Source organism: Dermacentor silvarum, chromosome 1 (genome assembly GCF_013339745.2).
Source record: "Dermacentor silvarum isolate Dsil-2018 chromosome 1, BIME_Dsil_1.4, whole genome shotgun sequence".
In the NCBI taxonomy this organism is placed as follows: domain Eukaryota; kingdom Metazoa; phylum Arthropoda; class Arachnida; order Ixodida; family Ixodidae; genus Dermacentor; species Dermacentor silvarum.
In genome coordinates, this window is record NC_051154.1 from 175,554,896 (window position 1) to 175,568,861 (window position 13,966).

Sequence of the window (13,966 nt, forward strand, 5' to 3'; positions counted from 1 at the left end):
GCAGTTGGCGAAGCACCCAAGGCGAAGTGTGCATCAGTTAAAGCCTACTGGGAACCACGCACACTGGGCCAGATTCTCTGAGTGCAGCGTTACATTTATTTTGGAGCCGACAAGGGTCTTAAATGGCCGCATATTTGCTGGTTCTCTTAAGTCAGCTTCGCTGCAATAGAGTTGTGTTATACGGTGAAGCGTCAGCAAAATATTGCTGTCATGCATATTAAGAGTTGAAAGGGACCATTGTCGCAAAACATTGTACACACGCGCTCTTAATTATATATGCACGCACACACTGTACTCGGTCACAGTTCAGAGCTGTTTCTGACATGGCTGTGGCGATTGGTGGCCTCCTCACAGTTACGTTTTCCCAGCTGTTACATATTTTTTTTCGCAGTTCCTTGAAAAACGTATCAATGCACTTTTACTTATGCAAATCTTTGCAGGGTTGAATAAAAACTTGTGGGACATATTTTTGTTTTTCTGCCCTAGTTAGTGTAGGCATGTAGTTTGATATACTGTTCTGTTTTCTTAAGAGTAACTGATTTTGTAACTGGTGTCTTGAAGGAGTTGGTAAAATAATTCTCTCAGAGAGAGTGACAGACAAGTAGAGACAAAGTAGTGGACAACTACTCGGAAGGCTGCATTATGCCTGACCGTTAGCCTCGGACAATAGCCTTTTGAGCACTTTCTTCCATGTTATTCGCACCATGTAGCCTGCCCATCGTACACACAACTTGCATGTTCCAACCATATATCAGAAGAAAACTGTATACATCACCCAGTCTGGCCGTAAATATGTGCACACTGGTAAGAGAAAGTTTTGACGATAACTGGAAAGGTTAGCCCAGTGAAACGCTTCGCATGTTACTGCAGGTTTATGATAAGAAAGACACACGCACTTGCACACAGGCTCATAAATGTAGGCAGCAGTGAGCACGATGACATGAATAGACATTAGAGCTACATGGCACGAGCAGTAAACAAGATGTTATCCATCTCTGTCCTTCTAGTGGCTGCAGTGCACATCCTGTTTGACATTATCAAAAAAAAAAAAAAAAAAACAGCAACTGATAGCTTAGAAACATGGGTAATGAATCTTTCATAGAAAACCACAATGTCATGGTTTTTGGTCACTACTATATCTTGTATATAGGATCTGTACCTTGCTATCGCAAGTAGGTTCTTGCAGTAGATGCGAATAATTCTCCAAGTTTTTCATTTTAGTGCACTGAACACTCCCAAGTGTGACACGATTTGGTATTGTGTTTGGATTGGATACCAAAACGCATTTGTATGCATCATTGGGACACAGTCGCATCCTGCTAAAGTTCCTCTCAAATTGCTTCAGTGGCAAAGCGTTGTGCACCCACATGGGATCAAATTGCGAAACTTTTAAACAAGCCTCTTAGACTTTGAGACAAAGAAACAGGTGGGGCTGTAGCAGAGGATCTTCATTTTTCAAAAGTAATTTATGTTGTGCTCATGAACAGTATTTGTCTGAAACAAAATTTATTTTCGTGTGTGGCTTTCCGCTTAATGTATGTTGAAATTCATGCTTTTGGCCCATTTTTCACTGTAAGAAGGTTTTGATGATTCATACTAGATTGTCTAAGGCTTACCTGTCTTGTTTTCTTTTGATGCAGGAAGATGGTTCTTCTGTTGATGTGCACATCAACTTGGGTCAAGTTCCCATGCAGAGTGAGGCCCAGTTACGTCTCAATCAGGCACAAACAATGGTGCAGAAAGCAACTCGTGTAATTGCTGCTCTTGAGGTAAACATTTTTGTTGAAAGTGTAAAAGTTATTATCAATGCAATTAAGACAAAGTTGCATACAAGTAATGCTGTATTGTGTACATTATAAGAGATGCTAGTTTCTTTCAAGTAATATTTTGTCTTTCTTAATGCATTGTTTTTTTTGTCAAGTATTTCCCAGGTGTGAATGTTTGCAATATGCAAATGAACCATTTGACACAATGCCTAGCTTTGACTCCATGAGGCTAATTGCTCACTAACTTGGAAATTGCAGACCCTCATGTTGCACAGAATTCGCTTTCACTGCTGACCGAGAATGAAATGTGAACGCTTTTTTTTTTTTTTTCAATTCTTAGTCTGTTGTTAATGTGATTGTCAAAACATAAGCACTCACATTTCCTTGGGAGCGTTTGGGCAGTAACACAATTCCCGGGTATTGTTCAGCAAGGTTAACTGCTTGGAAATTTACTTGGAAACAACAACAAAAGAAAGCACCCACATTCTGGGAAGCTTGAAGTATTGAAATCATTTAAATAATTGTAGTGGTAATGGTGCTGATATACACCCATTTAGTGAGGTACTATCGTGAGCAATATGACCGGGAACGCGGGAACGTGTAGCAAAAGCCTCGAAACCGAGTTAGAGTGATACGCGGATGGCGCTGTCGAAAACAGAGGGGAAAGAGGGGACGCCCTTCCGCTAACTGTTGGCACTCCCACCGCGCCTGCGTTTGTCGAAAACGGCATCTTACGGCGTTTCACTGGCCGCCGACAGCCGATAAGACGGTTATGTGTCCCAGTGACTTACAGTGAGTCATTTTTCTTAATTTCATGCTTTGTTATTTTTTGTTCTTGGTGCAACCGTGTGACAAATCTTGGCTCGTGTTTTAAGCAATTTTTTTTATATTAATCGACGCGAGGAGTTGCTTATGCATTAAAGCAGTGCTCCTTTTGGCCATGCTCGGCGCACAAAGTTACCAGTGACCGCAATACCAAACTGTTATCACTGTGCGCTGGCGATGTGCAGTTCCGTACTTTGTGTAAAGAAAACCGTGGTGAGAGTTCCAACAGGTATTAGAACTGCATCCCCCTTTCCATTTTGTTTCTGACGGCGGCCGCTGCGTATTGCCCAAAGCAGGGTTTGAGGCTATCTGACAGGCGCTCCTGTGTTCCCGCTCATATTGCTCACGATAGTACATGCAATGTCGCTCTTTTTGTGTTCAGATATTGAAATTCATCTTAACTGACTCGTGTCACAGGGCTACGGGAGGTAGTACACAGTGCAGCATGTGCGTGGTATGCAGTGTCATAGCGTAGATGTGCGGATACTGATATGAAACACATTGAAATACCAATATTGGTAGATATATGATTGTGGAATTATAGGACAACTAGGAACATACTGCAGTATTGTTTGTATGTAGCTGTAATTCCTTTCACCCTTGGCTGCCTTATTCTTTACAGTTCACTTAATTTTATCCCTTAAACAGATTTTATGAACTACAGTAGAATCTCTGTAAATGTAAATCGCTTAAACAGAATTGCCACTTTAATGGAACAGTAGCCTCTAATTTGGTTGGTTTTGTATTTAGGTAATGCACAAAAACTTGATCAGAACTTGTGGGAATTATGAAGGTTCATAATTCCCCGCGTCCTTACGCGCGCCACGGAAGTGAGGAGAGCAGACGCCTTTTTTCCCTCTTCCCGTTCGGGGAGCCAAACGGCTTTTCGTGCGGTGGCACGATCCTCTTGGAAACCGGTTGCAAACGCAGCGGTGACGTGTACGCGGAGCCCCGCGCTCATTGGACCGAGTCCAGAACGAGGCGGGGCGGTCGCGATCGGCGCGACCGGCGCACGCCGGAGAAAAGAGACGACTGCGAGCCGCGACGAAGGACGGAGCTCAGGTGACCATCTTGTTCCCTTCCTTTGTCGTGCCCTACCTCGTTCGACCACTATCGACCCCGACAAACGTCGAGGTCGACTCTATAGCCTGCTTCCACGTGAATTCCCATGGAGCAATAAACCCTTTTTATACTTGTTACACTATCGTGTGTTGTCGTGTTTCTGCCTGTCCTTGTACCGCCGAACCCCGGTAGTACAAGGCAAGCACACGGGAGTTGGCCGTCAAGCCTAAGCCTTACGACAAAGGCGGCTTGAGAGAACCCGGAGACAACAACTGGTGCCCAACGTGATTTCTCGGTTGCAGACGCAATCGAGCAGCCGGCTCCCGCGACACGATGACGAGCCCGCAGTACGAACTTAGAGATCTCATGGAGTTGGCCAATATTTGCAGTCGGGCCAGGGAAAGCTCGGGCCTCGCTGCATCGGCCGCGTCACCCACAAATGTGGGCCGTGCAAACACGTACTGCACTACCGCACCCGCTACAAATGTAGGAGTGCCCGACCCCGCGCACCTCACCAACACGCCGGCATTCTTCGGCGGGTTACCGAACTCTTCAGTTGGGGAAATCTTGGTTCCCTCCATGCGCGCCGTCAACACAGCGGATTACGGCGGCGGTTCCCGGAGCCCCTTTTCGAACGGCGAAGAACCTCCGTCCGCCACACGCGTCCCCAGAACGTCGGAAAATTTCGGTGTACACTACCCAGGGCCCTACTCAGACGAGATCGTGCCCGTAGCAAATTTGCCCGCCGCCGGCGCAGCCGCTCCGGGCACTTTGAGCGCGCACTCGGTCTGGCCAAACGGCGCAACTCCGTCGGCCCTCCGTCACGCAGCGAGATCGCCACGCGTCACGGAGCCCGATAGTGACCAGTGCCCAGTAAACACGGGGGCCTCCGCAATCGGGCCGGACAGTGTTGGCGGTTCCAATAGCGACGGAATGCCTGCAGACGCGGCAAACCCCGTGCACACGCTGGCGAGCGCTTTGCAACAGGTGTTGCAAACCGCGACTTCACCCGGGCCTCGGATCGGAGTACCGATACAGGCGTACAGTGGTTACGGCGATCAGATGAGCGCCAATTTTTTTTACTGGTGTTGCGACAGTACGAGCAAGTGACTGGCATGCGCGAGAGTGCGGTGTTGGAGAGAGTTCTCCCGGTTGCTCTAGTCGGCCAGGCCGCCCGGTGGTACCGTTTGGTTGGCCACACGGCGAGCAGCATGGACGAGTTTCGTAGGCTATTTAGAGACGAATTCCTTCCGTACGACTACCGACTGCAGATGCGGAGGGAGTTGGAGCTGCGCACGCAAGCCCCGGACGAATCGCTGGTGGAGTATGTCCGAGCGATGCAGGAGCTTTTCGAGTACGCGGATCCGAGTGCTTCGAACACAGAGCGAGTGGAACGAGTAATTCGACAAAGTCATCCTACCTTTGCACTTTACCTGCGCGGTTCACGTTGCAGAGACCTGAACGAGCTGGCCACAGAATCACACCGGGTGCAAGCCGAAATCTCGGCAGCCCGCACGTATCGACCGCCGCCGCCTCCATCGGAGTCCTTGAAACCAAGCTGCGCTTGGCACGGCAGCGGGCGCACGAGCAGCGAACACGCTGCGATGCCGGGTCGGTCCTCGGGTGCACCCGTGCCGTTCGAAATCTCGGACCGCGCCCTCGATCCCTACTCATACGGGTGGAGGACCGCGCAAGCAAGACAGTCAGGAGGCTTGTCCGGCGCGCAACATCACGCCCGATCAGACGATCGCAGACCAGTGACGCAGCTAGGCGGATCCGATAGAAACGCGATCACGTACGGCCGACCTCACCCCGACGATTGGGGATCGGCGGAGCAGCCCCGCTTCGCTCAAGCTACGGCGAGGAACACCGTGCGCTGTTTCAACTGTGCCCAGACGGGACACATCGCGCGTGAGTGCTCTGACCAGCAGGGAAACGAGGCGGGCCGCCGGTAACACTGCCGGTGGCCACGGCAACAGCCTGCGAGGCAAACACCATCGCGGCATCTTCAGTCTTTCTAGTCGGACACCGAACAACGTGAATGCCCCTTTTATAGATCTCGCAATCGCGGGGACTACCTTCAAAGCACTACTCAATACCGGGGCAAGTGCATCGATGATCGGAGACGAGGTCGCCTCCCACCTCGAACGAAGAGGGGTCAAGTTACGGCAGCGAAAACTACCTCTTCAATTGGCGTACGGAGAGGCCTGCTCGAACGGCGATGTGCGACTCGTCGTGCACTGGAATCAGCGGCGGCAGAGGCAGCGATTCATTCATCTGACGGACCTCACGGTCCCAGTAATCCTTGGCCGAGATTTCTTGGCGAAGAGTGGCATTGTGATCGACTTTGGCAACGGTGGTTACCGGGAACACTCGTTGGCGCCGCTCGCGCATTTCGCCGCACCGGCATTCGCCGAAGTGGAAAGGAGGAATCTTTTCGAAGAGAGCAACGCGTCCCGCGCGCTGCCGAAACCGCTGGCGGCGGCCTGTCAACACGGATTTTCGCCGAGACCGGATCGGAAAAGGTGCGATCTCCTGGCAGACGTCGGTGATCTGACAGAGCACGAGCGAGACCGCGTCTTATCGTTGTTAAACGACTTCGATGAGATGTTTACAGACCGCCCAGGATGCACGAAGTGGGTACAACACCGCATCGAGACGGGCGACGCGCAGCCTTGGAAATCCAACCCTAGACCGGTCAGTCCTGCCAAACGGGAGGCAATTGACGCGGCGCTGCAGGAGCTGCTCGAGGCCGGTATCGTCCGGCGGTCCACGAGCCCCTGGGGTTTCCCAGTCGTGCTCGTCCCCAAAAAGGATGGGAGTTCCCGTCTCTGTGTGGACTACCGGCGGCTGAATACAGTCACGAAGAAGGATGCGTATCCCTTCCCAAGGGTGGACGAGATAGTTTCCAACCTCGGTGGAGTGAAGTACTTCTCTACGTTGGATGCTAGCAAAGGTTATCTCCAAGTAGAGATGCGGCCAGGCGACGAGTGCAAAACGGCATTTACTTGCCACAGGGGCCTCTACGAATTCGTGCGGATGCCCTTCGGTCTCTCCGGAAGTCCGAGCACGTTTCAACGGCTGATTGACCGCGTACTTGGGGACGCCAAATGGCATCATGCGCTCGCCTATCTCGACGATATCGTCGTGTACTCACACCTTTGAAGAGCACTTGGATCATCTCCGAGACGTCCTGGGAAAACTCCGGACAGCCGGCCTCACACTCAACCCGGCCAAGGCGCAAATCTGCAGAGCAGAAGTGAGCTTGCTCGGTTACCGGGTGCAACGAGGGTAGGTGTCCCCAGACCCGGAGAAACTTCGAGCAATCGTCGAGTTTCCAGAACCGCAAGACGTGAGTGGTGTACGCCGCTTTCTTGGGATGGTAGGCTACTACCGACAGTTCATTCCCAACTGCGTACGCATGCAAGCCCCGTTAACAAAACTGTTGAAGAAGGGCATGGCTTGGGAATGGGGGCAGGAGCAACGGCAAAGCTTCCGCCATCTCGCTCAGGCCATCGCAGACACAGCCTCACTGAAACTACCGGACCTAAACAGGCATTTCGTGATCCAGACAGATGCCTGCGATTTCGGAATTGGTGCAGTGCTCCTTCAGGCAGAAGGGACTGAGCTACGCCCGGTGGCATTCGCAAGCCGCGCGATGACGCCGGCAGAGCGCAACTATTCAGTGACGGAGAAGGAATGTTTGGCAGTGATCTATGCACTCCGAAAATTTGAGATGTACGTAGAAGGAACAAGGTTCACAGTTGAGACCGATCACATGGCCTTGACTTGGCTGACCCGCCTCCGTGAACCAAGCGGGAGGCTTGCGCGTTGGGCCCTGACCTTACAGCGCTTCGAGTTCGAGATACGCTATCGCAAAGGAACCACAAACGTGGTCGCCGATGCGCTGTCACGGGCGCCGGTGAAGGACACCCTACCAGCCGGTCACGAGGAGGAGGAGGGGGCGGCCGAGCCGCTCTCATCGCGGGGAAGCCGGGGAGAAGGGAAAACCCCGCCGGCACAAAACCAAGAGCACGTGCATCTCGTTAGAGTGAGACCGCCCCTCGAGATTGCATTCAGCAGAGATCAGCTCATCAGGGCTCAAAAGGACGACACTCACTGTCAAAACCTGGTCGCCAGCCTCAGGGAAGAGACGGACCCAGAGAGAGGAGTCGGAGAGCGCACGGAAACCGCCGGTACGACGGTGGGTGTGGACTCTAGGGCGGCTGAGACTGAGCTGGAGAGCTATCTGCTTGATGCAGACGGAGTTTTGCTGAAATACGTGCCAGGCAAAGAAGACTCAAATGAGAGATTCAAAGCCGTCATCCCGCGCCAGCTCAGACGAGCGGCATTGCAGCATTATCACGACATAGATGGCCACGGGAGCGCACCAAAGACATGGAAGAAACTATGTCGATTCGCAACCTGGCCTGGCATGAAGCGTGATGTATGTAAATACGTGCAAACCTGCCACGTCTGCCAAGCAAGAAAGCCGACAGGCGGGAAGCCGCCCGGCTTGCTGCAACCGATTGTGAGCACAAAGCCATGGGAACTTGTGGCGTGCGATTTGATCGGGCCGCTGCCGCGCAGTAAGAGAGGGCACAAATTTGTGCTAGTCATCACTTGCCACTTCAGTGGAATCGCTGAACTCTACCCGCTACGAGCAGCGACAACGTAGGAGGTCCTGAAAAACTATCGGAGACCTTCTGCCGTTCTGGGTTCCCAGAGTGGCTGATCACCGATAACGCGTCGTATTTCACGTCGAAAATCTTCGGAGATACATGCGCAGCGATGGGTGTCCGGCAGGTGAAGACAACGTCCTACCATCCTCAGTCGAATGTGACGGAGCGCCGGAATCGAGATGTGAAGCCACTACTTGGGGCATGCGCCCAAGCGCACAACGACTGGGACGAGCACCTAGATGCGATCTCCTTCGCCCTAAGAACGAGTGAAAACCGTTCAACGGGTTTCACGCCAGCTTTCCTGATGTTCCGGAGAGACCTCCAGACGCCAACGGACACAATCTTATCCAAACGGACAGATTCAGCCGGCGCAAGAACACCAATTGCTGACTATGCACGGCGGCTGCGTGATCGCCATGATAGAAGTGAATCGCAACCGCGCAGGGGCAAGGGCGAGTCAAAAGGCCTCCTATGACCGAGCGTATCGGGAGCACAGGGTTTGCTGCTGGTTTAGCACCCAAATGGGTTGGACCCTTCGAAGTTGCTGAGAAGCTCTCGCGACTTAACTACAAGCTGAGGGATCTGAACACAGGTCGTATCAGCGGACCAATTCATGTCGGTGAGCTGAAGCGGTACTTCCGGAGGGAAGAGACTGTGGAAGCTGCGGCGCCTGCGCTGCGAACCCGTGGGCAGGCAAGCGAATGTCCATCGACCCCCGTGGCGCACCCCTACAATACCCGCAGTCGGCAGAACAGACCGTAGACAGTCCGGACCCACCCGAGGCAGCAGAACCACACCTATGGAGCAGCAGCTAAAGCTGGCCATAGAAGTCAGCGAGGGCATACGGCACGGAGCCACGGCTGCACCTCAGCTGATCAAGAAGACAAGCCACCAACTAGCTTTCCAGAAGATAGCCGCGCTCGTGCACTCCCTGGGCCCACTGGACGCAAGAGACGAGTGCCGGCATGGAGAGCCAACCTTCGGAGGACCCGTTAAGGAATGCACCTTTGTCCCTGCGCCGTGCTACTGCGGGGCTGGAGTGGCACAAGCCATCCGATCAGAGGTTGACGATGGACAACCCAACAAGTACACCATGCCCTTGTCGGCTGACCCTGGTGTGACTGACTTCGGGGGATGTCACGAGACAATGGGTTCTGGTGAGAAGGAATCTGAAGACATCGACCCGCCGACTGCATTGAGGGAACCGCGACAGCGAGTAGGTTAGTTGTGGCGAGACCGCCATAACATTGCGCCACTGGAGTCAAGGGGGCGTTCGGTCTTAAGGGGGGAGGGATGTGGGAATTATGAAGGTTCATTAGTAAAAATAAGGTTCAATTCAGTAAAAATTGAAACTGACAACCCATATTGAGGTGCAAAGGCAGAAAACATTTATTTCTTGCAAAACATAGTTACAGTCGAATCTCGTTAATTCGAACTGACACTGTGGTCCCGTCAAAGTGATGTGTATTCCAATGGGCGAGAACGCTCGGTAATTCGAACGCGAAAGCATTTTTGGCGGTACCGTATCAGCGGGAACGTATCAGCGAGGTTCTGCTGTAGTTACGTGTCCTCTTCGAAGCGTCCTACCAATACGATTTTTGAAATTAGTTCAATATTGATAGTGATAGAAATGTTTGAAGGGTTGTGAGCCCATGATTTCAGGAGGTGAGCTTCACTGTCACCATAGACACTCGTGCCACTTGCCCCCGTCTAGCCTCTGCGAACAAAGTCCCTTCCCTGCGTTCTCCCATAATGGAGCCAGAGGATTGCGTCACGTACGCATCACGGTCCTTGTGTTCTTTTTTTTTTGCTCGCATTTTTGCTGCAAGGCGCACTCCTGGTGACGGTCTCGTGCGCGAGCCTGTGAGCTGTTGCGTTTGTTTCGCTCTGTGCACGGTTTTGCGAGCTGTACACGAGAACACTTGCGTTGTTGTCTGGCTACTTGTGCAAAATGGATCCCTCGGTGCGTGCACGTTTGGAGAAGCTGGCCCGAATTATAGATCCTTACCGCGGTACACTGCATCGTTGTATCGCTGGCACCAGACTAGCGGTATGATAAGTCTGTGCCACATGAACACTAAGGTAGACGCGAGCAGGTCAAAGAGCATGATCGCACTGGAACACTGGTAGAAATTAACATAGTTTTGTTTTCTTTGCGTGCGACTGCACGACGTGGGAACAAGCCGGTGAAATGGAAGTACATCTCACTTGCTACGGTACGAAGTAAAACGGACACGCAGACATTCGGTTGTAGGTTTGATTATTTCTCTAAACTTTAATTTGTCTATTGAAGCAACAGATCAAACAAATAACTGCTGTTGCCTTGAATAATTCTCAGTCATGTGCCACTGCGAATCATGTCGCAGCCCTGCGAATTATGTAGGCACACTTGTGCAAATGACGTCGACTCTCCGGTTGGGAGCGCAGAGCTTGTGAGGAGAAGGGCGCTTTTCGTTTTGTTTGAAAATTCAGCTGCTTTTGCGGTGTGTAGCTGTGTAATACTTTGCAGACATGATTGTTAGCATGCATTGTATGCACTGCACTTGTCAGCTCAAAATGTTTAGACCTGGGCCGGTATTTTGTAGCGATGCATTATGCTTTATTCTATACTAGTCTTATCATCCGCCGCTCACGGCCAGCTGATCCCGTTGATAACGTGAGCGAACCGTCGCTCTGACCACTGACCAAGTGCGAAAAGGCATTGGCATCTGAAAGGCATCGCTACAAAATACCGGCCATGGTGAGGTGCCATTCAATCGGAACATGCCGTATTTATTCGAATATAAGGTGAGATTTTTATCCCAGAGCCCTTGGCCTTGAAGTCACCTCCTGCCTTATATGTCAGGCTGAAAGATTATTCAGTTATTGTTTCAATATATATCAGCAGCAGTGCCAAATTTCCGGCAATTCAGATTTTAAATGGCAGCAAAAATTGTAGTACCATACCGAGAGTTCAAAAAATTTAACAATAAAGGGAGGGTGCATTTTATATGTGAATTTTGCCTTATATGTCGCTTTACAGCAGCACGTGCCGTGCTGCCATGAAGCCACTAGGCGATAATCACACTGCTGTGAAGTGGCACCTCAAGGTGAAATTCACTAGTAACCTGCACCGATTATTCCGCAGGCTTCCGATTATTCAGTACTTCGGGCGAAATCCGCCGAGTCTGAATAATCCATTGACTACTCTATATCGCTTTATGTTAGTGTGCATACTTCAGTTATTTTTCTTAGCTCCCCCAACTGCACCCTCGCCTTCTAATCAAATAAATACAAGCATTTCTCTGTTCCTTTGAGGCTCTGTTTAACGAGATTCTACTGTACTCCAAATTTTGCTGGACACTAGTTAGATAGCTATAACCTTGGAAAAAAAAAGTGAAGCTGTCTGTGATGATGGTTTGGGGTATAGTGTCTAAACCTGTTTGATCTCTAATTAACAAGCAGTCTACATAACAGTTTTCCCACAGTATTTGCTATTGTGACTACTTTGGGGAGGCAGAAGTTGGCTTGGAAAAAAAAACGAAAGTGAGACTTTCTGTTGATTGGTTGTTTCTTTCCAGGTGTGATTTTTATTTAATCCGTAAGGTTTACTTCTCTAGACTGAAGATCTGATAAGCTAAATTTCATGCTACTTATACTGTTTCGACTGTATGTTGGGCTTCCAGAACCAAGGCCAGCAGACCACGCCAGCCCCTGATGTTGAAGGAATGGATCTTGGAGAACGGGTTGAAGTGGATGTCCAAATGGTTGACACCAATGGAAATGACACTGCACCGGTAACTGCACTTTTCTCCTCCATTACGTTGTAGCTTTCATAGTACATTGTGCATAACGGCAGCTGTTAAATTGTTGGGTCGTAATAAAAGGAACTGTAGGCATTAACAGTACTGGCAACAAAGGGAACACCTACTTGGTATTCAGTCAAAATTAGTTTTCACAGCTAAGCTGGCTTCTTGAGCTTAAGTAGCTGTTAATTGCAGAATAAATGGGCACATGTTACCCCTAGCCTTCCAACCTTTATATTAATCTGAACAGTAGTAGCTATCAGAGTGCTGATTAATTTTGCGACTAATGGGGTTGGAACAGATTTAAGAAAACTGAAGTTACTGTTCAACTGTATTGTAATTGTGAGTAATTTTGAATTATGCTCAAGTATGAATAGTATTTGCATGAATGTGTTCACTTTACTTTCTGCACGGTATTAGCAGTGATTCCACTCCTGCGCCAACTGCGCCAAAGTGCGCCAAATGGGATTTACTGCGCCATCCTGATACAATCGACGAAAATTGCGCCTAACTGCGCCAAACAGCCTCGGATTTGGCGGCGTCTATCGCCGACAATTGCACCAACGGGGAATTAAAACGTGCAACGCGATGATAAGGCTAGCCTTAGTTGCGAACAGGAGACTAAACAGCACTAGCGCGTGCGTCCCGATTAAGGGGGGACGCGGCTTTCGCATCGCGAAAAATGGCTAAAAAATCTATTTTTGAAAATCACATTTTCAATTTCTGTAACTCTTATTTTATCTGATTCCGAAATATCATCGCTGAAAACCAAGTAGAAGTGCTCTAAAAAAATTCTATCAGCCAAGGTGCCGAAAAATTTCGCGGAAATCGCGAAAAAAAACGCCGTTTTTCAAGCCACGATATCTCCGGAACGGCGCAGCCGAGCGCCGCCATCTTGGACTCGTTGGAAAGCGCATTTCTCCGTCTTCAAATTTGCCGCTTCAGCTACCTCCTCCATACAGAAACAAGCACACAAAAAGCAAACGATTGAAGGTCGTGCCGGAGCCACCGATTGCCCGCGCCCGCCACGTGACTCCAGCGCGGTTCGCCATTGGTCCGGTGCTCGCTTCGCGATGGCGTCGTCTGCACCGCTTGTTGCGGTCTCTTCGCGAGCTCTGGGCGGTTTCCGTAATCTCGACTAGTATTAGAGCGGGCGCTACGTGGACGTCGCAGCAGCGTGGCCGATCCCGCTTTTTGTAGACGTCTCAGACCCGCGGCTAAGCATTCGGAGCATCGGTGACGCGGATTCGCGACCTCGCTTCGGGCACGGAATCCTCGGTCACGCGGCTAAGCCTTTCGCGCGTAGGCGTCTCCGACTCGGCGATCAAGCACATCGCGCGCGGGCTTCTCGGATCCTTGCCTAAGCATTTCGTGCATCGGCGCCTCCGACTGCGCGACTAAGCACCTCGAGCGTCGACTCCTCGAGCCCGCGGCTACGCATTTCGCGCGTCGGCACATCGCTCAGCGAGTCTCGACTCCTCGGACCCGCGGCTAGGCACTTCGCGCGTCGGCCCTGCGAGCGTCAACTCCTCGAGCCCGCGGCTAGGCATTTCGCGCGTCGGCACCTCGGAAGGCGCGACTAAGCTAATCGAGCGTCGCCTCCTCAAGCCCGCGGCTAGGCATTTCGCACGTCGGTACATCGCTCATCGAGTGTCGACTCCTCGAGCCCGCGGCTAGGCATTTCGCGCGTCGGCCCCTCCGACTGCGCGATTACAGAGCGTCTATTATTTGGACCCGCGACCAGGCATTTCGCGCGTCGGCACCTCGTACCCGCGACTTAGCACATCGTGTGCCGACTCTATTATCGTAATGCCACGATATCTCGTAACAATACCTATCTACCACC

At 51.1% G+C, this 13,966-nt stretch overlaps 1 protein-coding gene across 2 annotated transcripts in view; it reads left to right on the forward strand.

Annotated features, from left to right (window-relative positions):
* LOC119436427 (large proline-rich protein BAG6-like) overlaps positions 1-13,966 on the forward strand; it is a 214,342-nt gene that overhangs the window by 39,170 nt on the left and 161,206 nt on the right. For both annotated transcript variants that reach the window (XM_037703272.2, XM_037703275.2), the window contains exons 7-8: positions 1,641-1,769; positions 12,001-12,111. In XM_037703272.2, the coding sequence (XP_037559200.1) occupies positions 1,641-1,769; positions 12,001-12,111 (240 nt within the window). The remainder of the gene's footprint in view (positions 1-1,640; positions 1,770-12,000; positions 12,112-13,966) is intronic.